The sequence below is a fragment of the Melozone crissalis genome, unplaced genomic scaffold (assembly GCF_028551555.1).
Source record: "Melozone crissalis strain CALT ecotype California unplaced genomic scaffold, PUWL_Pcris_2 ptg000002l_1, whole genome shotgun sequence".
NCBI lineage: Eukaryota > Metazoa > Chordata > Aves > Passeriformes > Passerellidae > Melozone > Melozone crissalis.
In genome coordinates, this window is record NW_026535780.1 from 19,280,001 (window position 1) to 19,296,904 (window position 16,904).

The following is a 16,904-nucleotide window of genomic DNA, read 5'->3' on the forward strand; positions in this document are numbered from 1 at the left end:
TTTGCGGAAATTAGACTTTTAATCAGTATCAAGTGGCTTTAGAAAACATTCCTGCGTTAGTTCCATGTTCCCTCTTTTTGCTGGTTTTCACTGTTTTGGAGGGTTGGTTGCTTGGTTTTTGGGGTTTTTTTTGCATAGGTATATATTAGCAAATGTGGCAAGAATGGCTGTCCTGTGCCCAATTGTTCTTTGACATTGAAATCAAAGGTACACAGCATTCTCAATTCATACTGATTAAACACACAGACTAAACCAGGTAATTACAGATACATGTGTTGGGGACTTTTTATTTTTTAATTCATAAAATTGTTCCCATCTTTAAAAACACTTTAAAAAAAAGGTGGAATTACCAACACACAGAAACAGATGTTTCTGGTAGTTAAATGTCAGGAATTCAGACTCCTTGTCTGAACCAGGCATCACCTGGTTTTGATTCAGTAGTCATTGTTTCAGGTTCATTTGCTCGCATTCTCTCCAGCGCCAAAGAGGTAAATTCACCTTTGGAAAAGAATATCTATGCTATTTGCAAACACCTTTTCTTTAAACAGCCTTTATCTTCACAATGAAAAATAACTGTCAGTAACTTTGACCACTCTACATGGACATGTATGCACACAGACATATTTATGCATACATCCAAATGACCTGATATTTTTGCATTAGCATTTTGTATTAGCATTTCATTCTGCTAACAAGAAAGATAACGAAATGTGATGTACCTGGATTCTCCTTCTTTTGCTATACTAATATTTCCTTATTATAAAATTTATTTATTTTATATTATATTAATATATTTATATTTTTGTATTTTATATGTATCTATATTTTATTTATTTTATATTCTTTACTATATATTCTATTTCTTTATTACTATAATTCTTTGTTTCTTTCATACTAATGAAAGTTTCATTTTGACAGCTTCATGCTTGCTTGTATTGTGATCAGTAGACATGGTATAATCCTGCTCCAGTTGTACTTGCACAGTTTCCACATGTCTGCTGACCTCCCAGCTATTTGCTTCCAGATAAATTGCCAGCCATGTGTTTGGTCCATAGTTCCCTTTATTTCCCTATCTGAAAACAAATGCACGTGTACAAACATCCCCATGTAGACTTTTCCAAAACGACACCTTCCTCCCACGTGGAATAATGTTGAAACCAGCCAGCAAATGCCCAGGTGCAGGAATTCCTGCCTTGTGCAGATCTGTTTGCAGCATTGAAGTTCATGCTTTAATTGAATGGGAATTACTATGAGGGTGTCAAACTTATTCAAGTATCTGTTTCAAAGGCCAGAAGAACCTTCCTTTGCTTCCCTTTTTGAGGAGCACATAGAGATCTGACTCCAGATGTGACCAGATCCACCACAGAATATTTCAGTATCTTACCACATGATCTGTACTGATGTCAGTAGTTTAATTCTAACATTATTGATTTAACTTTCTTATTAAAGTAGACATCAGTTAACTATCAGATGGTACAGAACATAAAAAGTGATACATAGGTGCAAGATTTTAATGAAGTGATAAAGTACTAAGCTGGCTCCTTACATGATTACTTAATGTGTCCTACATTGTTTGGTATGTGATTTTGTTCATTGGACATATTATTTCTAATTTAACAGGTCGTTACAGCTTTAGTGTAATTGCGGGAATAAAACCACATAAAATACAAGAATTTCAAAATAAATTTTACATATCACATTTATGCAGCAACTTATTGCGTTTAAAAATTACTACAGTGCAAATTAACATAAACACACACACATCACAGGGAGCTTGTACTGAGACAGCAGCTGTATTTGGTGTGCAGAACTCCCTGTCCCACACAGTCCTCGCCATTGTGACCATTCATTGCTCCTTCCCATGTGCAAGTAGTGAAAAAGAGCAGCAAAGACCAGGCTCGGGCACCACAAGCTTTGGAAACAAATCCTTTCTGTTCCCAGTGCTGGCTGATAGCCCCAAATTCTACCAAAGAAAAGCCAGGCTCGAGATGGCAGCTAATAGCCTGGGCTGTGCTTCATACACCCCTGCTGGTCGTGTCTTTCCAGCAGATGCAGCTATCACAGACAAAGCCTGACCTCACTGTGGGATTGAACTCAGGGTATCTTCCTTCCTGGGATGCTCTACCAGGTACCAGCAAAACAGAGCACCCTCGCTGAGGTGTGTACACAGCACCTTGGACAACAGATGGCCACAGAGTCACCTTGGTGACAAGATGGCAATCTTCATACAAGGGCATATGGCCACAACTACCGACTGCCTTAGTCCTGATTTAAGACTATCTCCTGTCACTGGCAAGATCCAGCTGGGAGGCCTATCAAGGTTGAGATGATGCACTTCAAATACAGAAAATCAAGCAAGACAAACAGGACTTTGAAAGAACCTGAAGAAAGGCAACCAGATTAATCAGAAGTCAGACAAACATAAACTGTGAGAAGAAACTGAATGAACTCAGACTCTTAAATATGAGATGGTAGCCTAAAAGCGGCAGTAGCACCCAAACATCACTGCAGTGAATGTCTACATCCATCTCTACAAGGATTAGCAGAAGCAACAGGATCAAAATTCTGTTAAGAACAGGAGCAAAGTGCCTGAGATGTTGGAGAATCCTCATCATTAAAGCACAGGAAAAGCAGGGGGAATGGTGCAGCTAGAGTTGATCATGGATTGGAAAAGGGAGAGGCCAATCTCTCAAAGCCTCTGCTGGTCTATATATTCTGTCTTTAGGTAGTGATCTACTACACTGCACTTCCAGCTCATGCTCTGCAGAGTTCCACACATAGCTAAAACCATGAGAAGGACTGGACTGCAGTTTAACACTGTGTTGATTTGCCTGTGAAAAAGTGAGGTTATACAAAAGCTAGATTCTCAGACTATGTAATTCAATTTAACTTCGCTACCTTGGAAATGCATTAATGCAATGAAATTGAGCTAAATTGCACCAGATGGGAATCTCACTCCAAATTTATGCCACTGATCATATTTCATCCTCCTCTTTCAACTGACAAGGAACATCAGTCTTAGGTCAGAGCCTTATCTTAGGTCAAACTCTCAATTCTCATGCATTTAAGCTTCCATCTTTGAACACTCCTGTTTGGCCTCATCAAAATTCTTAAAAACAAAACGTCTCCATTTCTGTGTTCTCCAGCACCAAAACATACACTTGTCAGTAATTTTGCCCATCCTGTTGCTTTCATCTCTGAAATATTCAACCAGAATTGAGTATTTGCTTTCCTCTGACACTCCAACTGAGACTTAGCATACAGCTTGCTTAAATAAATAAAAAAAACCTCTTTGTTCTGTAATCTTTGAGAAATTCTGGATTTCCCCAGTTTACCATGAAAGGAAGCACGACTGGTATGAAGAACCCAGATTTTTCCCAGTTCTGCAATACCCATGACATTCAAAACTCCACCACTGCTAACCACAAGAGAAGGAACATCTAGAAAGCACTGAAACCACAGGGGCGTAAATGAGAACTGTATGAGCTGCTGAATAGCAGTGTAAAAATCCAGCAAAGTTGTTTATGAGAATTTTATACAAGAGTCATTAGAAAGGGAAATATATTGGTACTTTGGAAATTCCCACACTGTGTCAAAATGACATTCAAACTTTTAGATGTTTCTAGTAAAGTTACACCTATCACGGAACACTCCAGGCTTGCCCAAGCCACTGTTTATTGAGTGAAATACATGAACTTTCATTCAAGTCAGTGAGAGTAGCTAAATCCTGCAAACAGAGGTGCAGAGCAGCCCACAGAAGAGCCATGCAAGCTGGCGAGCCAGGCTTAGCTTAGCAGTCTGGGGTAGTGCCAATGCTCACATCACATCTGGCTGATCCTGTGCAGAACACATGGCTCTGATGCCTCTGTACTACCCACCACTGCAGGGGATGATGTGCTTCTTTCCAAGAGATGCTCTGCCAAAAAATTAAACATTAGCTGACATAGGTATTAAACTTAATACCAGCCTGAAAACCAGGCTTGCCTGAACCATACCATCTGATGCTCAGAGTCAGGTTTGCTGGCATGGTCCTGGTCTCAATGGATTGGTCAGCAGAGATTGAACCCAGCTGTCTTTAAAATGTCAGGTGTGATTTTCACATATAACATGAACCACTGCAATATAAACAAGCCCTAACATTACACATCTCCTAAAAGCAATGTTGGACCAGTTACATACTTGTTTTATCTGAGCAGATGTCAGCATCTGCTTTAAGTAGAGAGAACTGAAACATTTGTGCTCCTTCCCTGTCCCCAGCCCCCAGCTTACTCAAAACTGAGGGATAACACTGAGTGTCAGATTTTTCAGTGGCATTTTATACCAAACCAGAAAGTCAGATGTCATGATGATCCCACCCCCCTACCCCCCCCCCCCCCCTTACAATCTGGGCAGTCAGGCTCTTTGCTAAACTGTTCACCCTCACTATTAAAATTGATTTGCAAAGCAGCACATTGCAGCCAAAGCAAGCACAGCAGTCATTACAGAGTAGGCTGCTCACACATGTTTCTATACTTAGCCAAGCCAACTACTGATGAATGGGTCATTTTTTGTCAAGCAACTGTAAGGAACTGGTAAAGAAATAATTCGTGGCTCAGAACAGCCATGCTGACAGGTAGGCTTTGTCCTGGTCCTTTTGCTTTCCAGCCACAGCCTGCTCAGTCAGCTGGTCCTCAACCAATTTCAATAACAGAAAAGCATGAACATTAGCAGGTCAGTTGCAAGGTCTTATGTTCAGAAACTATGAAAATGTTTAGAAAGTAAATGCACGGACACTGCAGCAGTGGGAGTGCTAGTTAAACCATGCTGAACAACTCTAAGGTAAGTAAAGAACAATAGTTCAACAAAGGAGTTCAAGTCAGAGTCAAAAATTCTACCTATGCTATGCAATGTGGTCATTCTCAAAATCTTGCACACCACTTCTTAAAAGTCAAGATGCTTCTGAGTATTACACCTCTCCTATTAGTCTTCTTACTGTCTCATGTTCTCTTAATTTCGGAATTTTGATCTCATCATCTTAATATGCTCAACTTCACTTTTCTTCTTGAAGGCAATCTTGCACTCAGGGATCCTACTTTTTTGGGTTAAAGACAAAGCAAAACAGAATACCGAAAAAACCAAGCAAAACCAGGGGAAAAACCCAACCCAACAAAGAAATCAGCAACACCAACAAAAAATATAAAAAATCTGATCTACTTTTCTTTGTTCTCTGAAAGTTCTCTGAAAGGTCTTGGATTAGGAGGCTGCGTTATAATAATCACAAAAATCCCAAGTCTTGGTACTAGTCATCACTTTGAGAACTGCAGCAGACTGCATTAAAAATCATACCACAAAATTCTCACACCAGAACAGCTTCAAGAAGCCTCAGCTAGGTCCAGGATGCATTTTACTGAATAACAAATCAAGGGAGAAACCTTGCCAATAGACAGGGAGTAGCCATATTAGTCGAAAATGGTATCTGATACATTACAAATCTGGCATAAAATTCTCATCTCCATTCATAGTTGCAACAGCCAAAAGAAATAATGACACCCATGAGAGAAATATTGTCTGTCAGGAACTGCATGGAGGTTACATAGCAGCCTATAGTGAGCTTTCTTGCATGCATCAGAGCAATGTCCCAACAAGGGTAAGGAATGAGGAGAGGTGCTCAGCACTCCCCCTGGACCTGCAAGACTTCAGGGGCTGCACTGGAACAGTCTCAGATTTGAAACTGGAAATATTCTAGCTCTAGAAATTTTACTCCAGTGTCTTAGGTGCACAGGAATCTGCGCTGCTGTAAGTGTTCTGCTGAAAGCTGTAAACAGAGAATTTATGCAGACTTAAAACCTAGACAAGTGAGGAGCAATGTCTACAGAGAGATCCAAGATATAATTAATACCAAAACAAATGTGGAGTTTTATTCCTCAAACCTGAAAAACAGAGTCTCATCTCTGAAGAAACACTTTTCAAACAGTGGCAAACTGATTTCCTGTCCCCAAAGATGAAGGAAAAGTCCAGCCCATTCTTACAGAAGTCACCCTCAAAGGAATCCAAACCAGCCTGACTTAACAGGTAACTGTGAGAAGCATTGCCCTAAGTATTTGGAGTTTGTCAGAATTAGAAGCTGAAGAGGAACTTCTTACAACTCTGACTCAAATAAGCATTGCCATCATCTCCCTTCACAGTTAATCAATCACCTGTAAACACAAACTGCCAAACTTGATTTCTCTCTGATGGCTTACTAAAACTTGTGGCTCAAAACAGGGTGAAAGTTGCAGGATCAGGACACTAGACCTCACTTCTAGGTCCAGGAGGCTTGTAACCTCCCTGAGGACACACAGCCCTGGGAACATCTATAACCTTAACAGCCACATTTCATTAGAATGCAATTAAAAGAATTGTTTGCACAAAGTCCTGTTCCCAAGAAGTGAAAAACCTTATAATCAGTTCTGCTGCAGAAGTAAAGATGTTGTTACATGGCTTTTTCCAGAGCTTTAACTGCTCAGAAGTTATTCACAGCACACAAAGTGTCTACACATTCCTTTGGATTCACATTTGTTTGTGGAAAAATGGGCTGTATGTACTGGCACATAAGTACTTCCTCTGTCCTGCTCACGCTATATCAGTTCACTAAATAGATTTAATTTGCTGTTTCCTCTAAAGGTATTTACCTTTGTAATTTTGGTTTTAACAATAGGAATCTCTTGTATATATACACATACAAAATGAAAGCTCTTTAATGATGCTATGTCAGAAAAATGTCCTTTCTACGAACAGTGCAGGAAAATGTCCTTGAGTATCTTAGATAGAAAAGTCCAATAAATTGAATTTATGTCTCATTTAGTCTACAATGGAACAGCTAGTACTTAAAGGGTACATATACTTCCCCTAGTCCCTTTCTTCCTGAGAAACTTTCAGATGCTGAAAATCAATTCCTTTTGTCTCCTTGTTATTCATCTGCTACACATTAAGGAGAAACTCTGGGCATTCAGTGATCCCACAATGGTCTTTCATCTCCAGAGAAGCCTGGTATGAATTAAAAACTTACGCTCCCTCAAATTACAGATGCATACTGCAGCATGCCACTGACTTATGTGCTGGTGATTTCTGCCAGTGTTCTCAGCATGCTGAAGGTAGCTCATCTGCATCTCTCAGCTTAAGTGACTCTTCTACAACACTGCCCATCCAGCCCATGCAAAGTGTTTAGACATGAGCATACATGTAGGTCCCCATGTAACAGGGACTGTCACCGACTCTTTTCCCCAACTCTGTGATGTTTAGAAGTTATTTAAAAAGTGTGCTACAGTCAAGATGTTAATATACAAACAACAAATACTTCATGAAGGTAATGCTCTTTCATTTCAGTGGTCTTGAGAAATGGAGATTATATACAACTGATAAAATTTCCTTGCCATGTCTGTTTTTAAGAGCAGTTTTAACTTGGGACTCTTTTTTTTTTAACAAGCATAAAATTTAATTGCTATCTAGACTGCTGCAGCACTGGTCAAACACACACTGCTCTTTCACTTCCAGCTTCCACACAGTCATGGTGTCAGATGTCCTGTATCACAACAATTCAAGGTTTCCGCTCTCAGGTCTGAAAGTATATCAAGGCTTAACATAGTTATTCTTGTTTTACTCTTTGATCTCTCAGCCTATTTTTTCTTCTAACAAATGCTCTTTGCCCATTCCTCAACTCTGAAATATTCCCTGCAGCCAAAGTAATACATTCAAAATAAGGAAACACTTGCAAATTTACATTCACATTCTGTCCTACAGGAGCCATCATCTTTTGCTAATCGCTTCTGCATCCAACACTTTTCCCAGACAAGTTTTTAGCCACCTTGCTCTACAATCTCTATTATGAATAATTTCTTTGTTTAAATTAGATTTCAGTGTCAGATGTTTTCCACTGAGCATCTTTTTATCTATTCAGTATGGTTGTTTGAAGAGCTTTAAATAGAAGCTACTGAAAAGTTCTCGGGACTTTTGCTGGTCAGAGTGACCCCAAGATACATTAGAAAGTCTCTTTTCCCAGCCCAGTGGTTGAAGAAGGAGTCAGAACTCTTTGTTTCTCGGTCTCAAGGTTGTTTATTGTATCTTATCTATAAAATTCTTTCTCCTGGGCTGCCGAGGTCTGCTCAGCAGGACAATCAGAGGCACTCTGCGTGCTCCGGGGCGGTGTTATCTTTTTATACTAAAAACTATGTGTACAATGTTTACAATTACTTTGCAATACCTATCACCTATGTTAGACAGTGAGCTTCTACTCTAAACAAATCTAAAAGCGCCAACATCACAGCAGAAGATGGAGGCCAAGAAGAAGGAGAAAGGCTGGACATGTCCAGATTCCTCCATCTTGCTCCCTGAACCCCCATTCTAAAACCTCCAAAAAATCTATTTTTCACCCCGTGATAAATTCACTATCATTCTACCTAAATTTTCATGGCTTGTAATTCTTCATATAAGGTTGGTAATTGTTTTTTCCAAGGGCTTAATCAAAGGCACAAGGGTCTTGGGCTCTGTGCCAAGGTCTCCGAGCCCCCTGACAGGGTCTCGAGTCCTCCAGGGCAGCCAAAGGAATTTCCTGGGTTCCGACAAAAAGTCAAATTAGAACATTATATGTAACCCTGAGCAGCAGTTAAAAGCCGAGAATGGAGCTCAAATTCACTAGCTATTTTGGGCTCAGATTACAACATAGCCGAGAGAATTTGGAACTTGGTGTATGCCTGACATACACATCCAGAATAGCTGTGCAAAGAGTTAATAGTGGGCTCTGATGCCCTGTGCCACACAGATTAAAGCCAGCTCAGACACACCAATGGTTTGCAGGCAGAGGTGACACCTGCCCAGCAATGTCCTTACCTCACTTGAATCCTCCTGCTGGTTGATGACAGCCAGGGCGTCCTCTGCCGCCTGGCGCTTGGCTTCGGCAACAGTGCGCTCCATCTTGGCCCTCTCCGAAGTGATCATGTCATGAGCCTTCCGCTCCGCCTCCGACACCGCCTTCTGCAGCTCGGCCATCGCCTGGCGCTTCACCTCATTGACAGCTTCCTCTGCAAAGCAGGGAGAAACCCGCGTCAGCAGGGCACATCTGGACACAGAACCCGTGTCACACAGCACATCTGGACATAGAACCCATGTCAGCACAGCACATCTGGACACAGAACCCGCATCAGCACAGCACATCAGGACACGCCTTCCTGGGCCCAAGGTGGGAAATGCACCGCTGTTGTTATCATTATGTTGAGATTACTTTCAATTATAACCACAGTCGTCATTCTGAGTAGGACACAGAGGAACCTGGTTCCTCAAGCATCCTCAAGAAGTACTGAGGTGCTTCTGTTCTTCCCCATCATCAAATTCTCTACCACTGATAATGATTCTTGCTATTTTCATTCTCAGGCAGTACTTCTTTAGGTACCATAATTTCAGATCCCTGGTCCATTTTATTTGCCATCTTTTTGAACACTGAAAATCAGTTTTGCAGCACAGCAGATATATGCATATACTTGACAACTATTATTGAAGACATATTACAGACTTTTTAAAAAATGTATTTTTAAGCTTGGGAAAATTAAGACAGGATTTATGGTCTTTAAAAACTTTTTTCCCCGTATTTTAAAACATAAATACATGAAATTAAAAATCCCAAGAGTTTACTTTACAAATTCAAATCACTGGTCTAGTATCTTTTCTTGGACATACTGTTTTATGAGAAAAAAAAATTTGCTTATTAACATTCATTTGACCTCCTGATCTGTCTTTCAAATCTATGTTTATACTTGAAGACTTGACTTCCTGGCTCTTCTGAGCTCTTGAGCACACCCTGCCCAGCAAGACTATGGAGCATAATTAACACTGAGCAGGGGCACCCTGCTTCATTAAACTTAAACCTTCATGCTTCTTGTAAAACAACCATGGTAGCATGAGTCCTTTCTTTGGTACATACTAGTGTCATATCTTTTATTCCAGAAAACATGGATTGTCTCAAATTAGTTATTTGGCTTTTGATGCAGGAAGAGTGCAAAGATTTTACTAATGAACGGTCTTTTAATTGACAACTAAAACAAGTAATTTCTTTTTTTTTTTTTAATTAACTGCTCTAATTAACAAGGAAACCATCCTCCCCCTGAATTAGTTTATCTAATTTTCATCTTTATTCAAAGCAAAATGACAATGATTAATTGAAAATTTAATAAGCGGTAATTATTAACTTGGCAAACCTAGTACCAATTAACACTCTATTAAAACTAATTATGACATGTTTCATTCAAGTGTTTGCACTTAATTGTTTCACGCACTTAAAACCCACCTTAATTAAATGTTCTGTTTAATTAAAGCCACAGATTTCTATTAAAAATGTTTTACTGTAGATTAAAATCTAAGTATTAGAAATGGTGGTATGTGTTTGAGTTTTAGTATTTAGCCCATGTATTTGTGTGCACAAACATGCAGACATAAATCTGATGTACAGGTACTCAGTCACTCTCCTGAGTTACATCTGATAGCTCTGCACGTTATTTAAAAAATAATGTCTACATGAAGTCTCCATTTTCAGTTATTAAGCAAATTACAATAAAGTCTTAACTTTAGCTTTGTATTGACTAAAACTGAACTAAGATGAAAGAAGAGCTCTCTTGAGGAATATGTGTGCATGTTACATGTGTGCATATCTGCAAGAGATGTTTCAACTCAAGTTTTCAAGCGGGTGGGGTGGGATTTAGAAATAAAACTTATGCCTTTTTTTTTATGAGGCTGAAAATATGCCCTTATATTACCCTACCATAAATGTTGTTTAGGGAAAGCCTCAGGAGAGGAAAAAATCATACCCTTCAACCATACAGCCAAGGCTTAATTTCCTTTGAATATTCAAGGTGAATTAAAATTCTATCTAAGTGGCAATACAGGACAATAATTTTTGCTTACGATCAAAGCTACAGCTAGTCTAATTGTATATGCAAATCAGGCAATTTATATTTAAATTATGCATTCCTATTCTAGTCCCACAGGCACACGGAGATCAGCAAAGGGAATTGGTAGGACATTTGCAAGGTGCTTGAATATTTATTACCAACTGTAACCATTCACTGATCGTGAGAAAAGAAATATACACAGGCAAACATACAGATGCAATTTTATTACCATTTTCAGAAAAATGAGGCAACTTAAATACAGGCGTTTCGTGTCTATGAACTGCAGTTACTGACAAAGTGGATTTCTTAAAGAAAATCTGTGTTCTTGCTGATATCTGCTACTAATAGAAATGATTTTTGAATGACATGATGCACTTTTGTTACATCATATAAATTTAGTTTTGCAGTTAGGTGTTTGCAGTGGTTAGAAATGCCAGTTTCTTATAATAAACAGAAGCAAAATGCTCCAACATTTTTACATGGACTTCTAATTGCAGTTTTTCATCCCAGACAATCTACTTTTCAGTCCAAATATAGAAACTGAAAATTATATCATATCTTCTATATTGCATAAGTTTTTTGCAACACTTCTTGCATGCTCTTGCATGAAGATGCCTGAAAGTGCTTAGGAGGCCATATGCCTGACTGATATTTTTTGACTGGCTTAAACTATGGATTGGATTTTAATATTTCCATTAACTTTGATGACAGAATTTGCATTGTGCTATACTAAGTGTGAAAATAAATAAGTCAAAATGTGTCAGGTCACAATGCACCATCATTATTTCAATATATTACAAACTCATGAACACATAAAAAAATAGACAAAATTTTCTATCATTGATCTTCTTTACAGCTTCTCAAACTAAATACTACTGATATTTTATGGGCATGGAATATTAATAGGCATGGATATTTTATAGCCAAGCTTCATAGTTTAAGATATGTTTGTGATATAGGTGATGGCGAAGGAGATTTTTATTTCCCTTGACAATATTGAGCTATGAAGACCAAGAAAGACCAGCACCCTTCCTTTCCCTGTCCTTCCAGAAAAGGAAGTTATTAGATTCCAGTATCAGAGAGCAGAAATCTGCAAGTTTTTAAAACCAAGTACTGAAGATCCCTGTACTGCATCCTGTGCCTAAGCATTCTTGGCACAAGTTCACTGTCATTTTAGGAATGCAACTGACATCTCCCACCCCTTTGAGCAGCATTAACACACAAGAGAAGCTCCAGGAACCAAACAGCTTGTGTGGAATAGGCATTACTCAGCATGGTCTGAAGTCCTTGGAGCAGACTTAAGAGAGGTACTTATCTTTCACCCAAAATGATTATTCACCAGCCAGCTCCTGGTCACCTCCCTCACCTCATCAACACATTTGTCCACATGATGAGAAAAGAAAGGTGGTGGGCAGATATGCAGTCCTGTGCCACCCCAGCATTTTGCATCATCTCACTCTCAGGCTGACCCTGGTAAGGGTGGCCATTGGCAGCTGGTGACAAAGAGTTATCTCAGCATTATATCCCAATATGCATCATCTGTCTCAGGACTACCTCTGTACAAGGCGCAGGACCCTTATTGCCCTTGTAGAGACAAAGGACGGACATTTCATTCCTCTTCTGTAACTCCAGAGTTTTCAGCTGGGCTGCCATGGGCATTGGTCCTGGCTAAGTGACAGGGATGGCATGGAGACAGTTTCTACATGACACAGAAGAAGCTACTGCAGCCGCCCACAATGGGCCTGTGATCCTCTCTGTATTTAATAAAGGGAAGTTTGTACTCCCTAAGAGAAAGTCATCCAACCTGTGATCTGACTGATCCTCATTACCTGCTTGCATCTCTCTCAGCTACTGAGGAACACCAAGAACTTTTCCTGAACACTTCAACCATAAATGTCCATAATTCAATGAGGTGAATCAGGGCACTGATGACCATTTTCTTCAGGTGTATGAAACTGAAGTGGGCTTACCTGGCTTTAACCCATGAGGTACTGCATAATATGTCCAGCAGCCACAAAAGCACATGCCTAACTTGGTATACTTTCAAGAATTACACTGGAGTCTACCAATCTCCAAAAGTTAAAGGTGAATCCCTTCTCCACATGCTGTTTTTATGCCACATTTTTTCAGTGTAATGGATTCTGCATTCCAAACAGAATTTCATACTTGATTCAGCTCTCGGCACATTGGTGTTTACAGACATTTGACACAAGAAGAGAGCCACACTGAACCAAAAGAAATAACCTGTGAGGGATTTGTAGTCTTCTAGACTGGGAGTTGCTGCCCAGTCAGGAAACTATGTAGCATCTCAAATGGCATCAGAGGCCTATTCTCAGAGAGCCGAATTGCACCTTTACTGCCTTCATCATGAAACTGTGGACACCCTCCTAAAAATGCAGACCATGGTTTATGAAAGCAGTATGCTTTCTAATGTTTGATTAGATGTAGTAATAGATATAGGTATGCATCCTGCAGAGTCACACTTCTTTTATTCTCCAACTCACAGGCACAATCACTTGATTTAAACCCACATCAGCCTGAAAATAAGAGACTGGAAATAGGACCAAAGGAAAAACTTTGTTTCAAAGGAACTGATGACATAGATGTTCACAAGATGACATCACAGGACCTGTACACTACCATTCACGAATATGTGCAGTGTGAATGGACATCCAACTTCATAACTCAAGCCAAAATCTTCTACTAACTTGTGTTAATTATGAAGAAATCTTTTTCTTCTAATGTATTGAATCCACGAGTCATAAATTACCTGATGCCAAATGACATCAAACCGTAGATTTTGCAAGAGGACTGAAGTTTTCGAAATTTAACAAAATAATGCTCCTCATAGTGAGATTTCCTGGGATTGCAATTTTTTTTTTTCGTATTTTTCATTTAAAATGTTAACATAAATATGACAATATGAAAATATTCTTGGGCACTGAATTACAAAGGCTACACTTTTCTTGGACAAAACCAAGAACATGTACAAAGTTTTGCCATTTTTCACAGAAAATACAATAGTTTTTAAAACATTAACATATTGAAAAATGTAGACTTTACATGATAAACCCACATTATACACAAAACACAACTTCTTGTCTGATGCAACAAGATAACAGCATAACATTTTTTACCTGTATGGTGTGTATCTAGCTTAAAATACATTGGAAAGCAGCAAGCATTTACAGGAGATTTGATCAGAAAGCATCAACACTGCCGCATATTTGCCATTTAATCATTGACTGCTGCTCAGACAGCTGCTGCAGACTTCATGGTTATACAGGTGTTCAAAAGCAGGGGGGCATGTTTGGGTGTATAAATAGCTCCTCGACTATCTCGAAGGAGTTTAAGAGCTGCCTCCTGGCCCCTCTGAAAACAAGGAAGCTCTGATGTCAGTGTCACAAGAGCAAAGGTTCAGCTGCAGCACCAGAGTGGGATTCTTGCCAGCAAACTCCTGTGCTCAGGCAGAGTTTCAGAGTTAAGAAAACTTTGCACAACCACAAGGTCTGCCCAGGGTGCTTTTCAGGCACAGGAAGATGCTGTCAATGCCCTGCACACAGCCAGAGCAGCTGCAGAGATGTGAACTTGCTGACTTCATTGCACACTCTGCAGGTTTATGAGCACAGGCTTCACTGGGGGCTGACAGGCACAAAATCTTTTTTAAATTAAGAATGGTTACTTTGCATAGTTGAAGTCTTTTTTATTAACAGGTGTACTTGGGTTTTTTCCCCTCCTTTGGGAATTCTTACTTTAACTAGGTAAGAACCCTGAAGCTTAAAAAACTCACCCATACTAACCTCTTTTTTTTTTTTAAATTGCTAACAGACAAACTTTTAACATATCAAGTTTCATCCTGAAATCATTAGAAGCCCTGAAAATAGGGGTCCACATTGGAAGTACTGATATTTCCCCTAACTATAGCAGCAGATGATTCTATTATAAAATTATTTAATGTCCCGATCAGTTCCAGTTTAAGATTATTAAACACAATTTCTTCTTGTTACTAGTAAGCCCTTCCCCCGCCTCCCAATTCCTCACATCAGTGCATTAACAACTGCACACAGCTGCCAGACGACTAAGCTGGTGTTTTTAAACAGTTCTTACCAGCTTTCTTCCAGATCTCCTCTGGCACGTATCCAGACGCAGGCCTGTGAAGGAATTCCCGATGAGATTCTGCAGGAGGAGGGGGTGAACAGGGAAAAAGAAAGAGCATCATAAGCAATGCTGGCTTGTTGAGAACAAGGCTTAGAGAAAAATACCTTTTCTCTTTAATTACAGCTCAGACAAAGAAATCAAGTGAAGCTTTTCTCTCCTCAAAACAAAGCGGATGCCACGGCCGTAGCTCATGAATGTCCCGTAGATCAGATCAGTTCTTACAATTTGAATGTCTCATCTTAAGCCAAGTGAAGATGTTAATTTTATTTTTATTTTACAGTGTTTTGAGTCAACTCTGTATGACAGTATCCACACTTTTAAGGGAGGCTTTGCAAGACAAACTGAGGGAGTGACATGCTTTGTCCTTTCTCATTGTATTTATGAAAAGGAAAAAGAAAGGGCAACAGTGCAGGTCTGGCACTTCTGCTGTGTGCAAAATAATGAGCACTTATGAGTGCAGATAAAAGTCAAGATGTCATTCCAGTGATCAAATAAGTTGTCCACAGAAAAGCAAAGGGGTGTTTCTCTAAGTTCAGAGCTGCGCTTTCCTACATCTGAGCCCATGGTGGCAACTGTAGCTGCAAGAGTTTGAAAAACAGAACCTTTAACTTTAGGTTAAGACCCTAAATACAAGCTGCCAAACAACCTCACTGGAGCTGAAGCTCGTAATTCACCCATATATTTCAATCACACGTTGACAGCTCTTTCCCCTTCTCCTCTTTTTTTTTTTTTTAAGGTTTAACCTTTAGGCCTGGGCCTAAGAGTTTTGAAATCAGAAAGATCCCTTTCACAGGGACTTCAAAGAGCTAAGATCAGACGATACAAAAAGAAAATTCACTTTGGTCTGAAATTTAGCATAGAGATCCTCAGCAGATGAAATTGAAATTGCTCCTTTCAAATGCAATTTAAAAACTGATTAACTATTATTCAAAGTAATAGAGGACAAAATGAAAAAAATACAACCAAACACATAAAACTAAGTTCGCTGCCATGATTACTATTGCCAGTGTGCCAGAATTCAATTGCCTAAAGAAAATAACTTGATTTGTTACATTACAGACAGGTTTGAATGTTTTTGGAGATGCTGCTAGAAGTTTGATGTCTGGGCTTGAAATACAGCAAGAATATACCTGCCATTCTTGGAATACTAATTTTGATGAAATGTATTCAGTTTTCTATCTAGGAGCTTTTATTCACTAACTTGGTCAAAAAGCAATATTTTTAAGAAAAAGTGAAACATCAGGGTTTGCAAATAATTTCTTATACCACTACATGTATCCATATTTACATACAGCAGCCCACATAAACTTAAATGCTTTTAAAAGATGACAGTATTGCAGGCAGCTAATAAAGGTGGAAATGACAGGAGCTTTTTCAACAGAGAGTAGGGAATTCCTGTGCACTGTTTCACAGATGTAGTTTCTAGCATGAAAATCTACAGACAATGACTGGGAGTACATCTTCCCATCTGACAGGCAGCTGAGTGGATTTACCCAGCTCTTCTGTTTGTCACTGAAGTATGGGACAACAATTTAAAATAGATTTTTGTCGGCGGACTTTCACAGCTCTCAAGCATGAAATAGTAACACTCTGTGTGTGTGTGTGTGTGTGTGTGTGTGTGTGTGTGTAGATTTTGCAAAAAAGCTATTTATATTGGTTTAATCAACTTGATAGAGGATTTCAGACCTGATACCAAAAATGGGAAAATTCTCAGTATGGCCTGGCTTGCACAATTCTGGAGATGACGAATAGCCCTGTGTACAGTTTTCACCCCTTAAAACTTTTAGACTTACAGGCACAGTGCCAGTTCTGTTAGGGGGACAGAGGCAACAGCAGAAAATATTGTGTGAA

The 16,904-nt window shown here is 39.3% G+C and overlaps 1 protein-coding gene across 3 annotated transcripts in view; it reads right to left on the bottom strand.

Moving 5' to 3' along the window:
* Positions 1 to 16,904, bottom strand: part of RUNX1T1 (RUNX1 partner transcriptional co-repressor 1) — a 114,897-nt gene that overhangs the window by 4,806 nt on the left and 93,187 nt on the right. For all 3 annotated transcript variants that reach the window (XM_054277431.1, XM_054277347.1, XM_054277483.1), the window contains 2 exons: positions 15,003 to 15,071; positions 8,845 to 9,035 (listed from right to left, as the gene is read on the bottom strand). In XM_054277431.1, the coding sequence (XP_054133406.1) occupies positions 8,845 to 9,035; positions 15,003 to 15,071 (260 nt within the window). The remainder of the gene's footprint in view (positions 1 to 8,844; positions 9,036 to 15,002; positions 15,072 to 16,904) is intronic.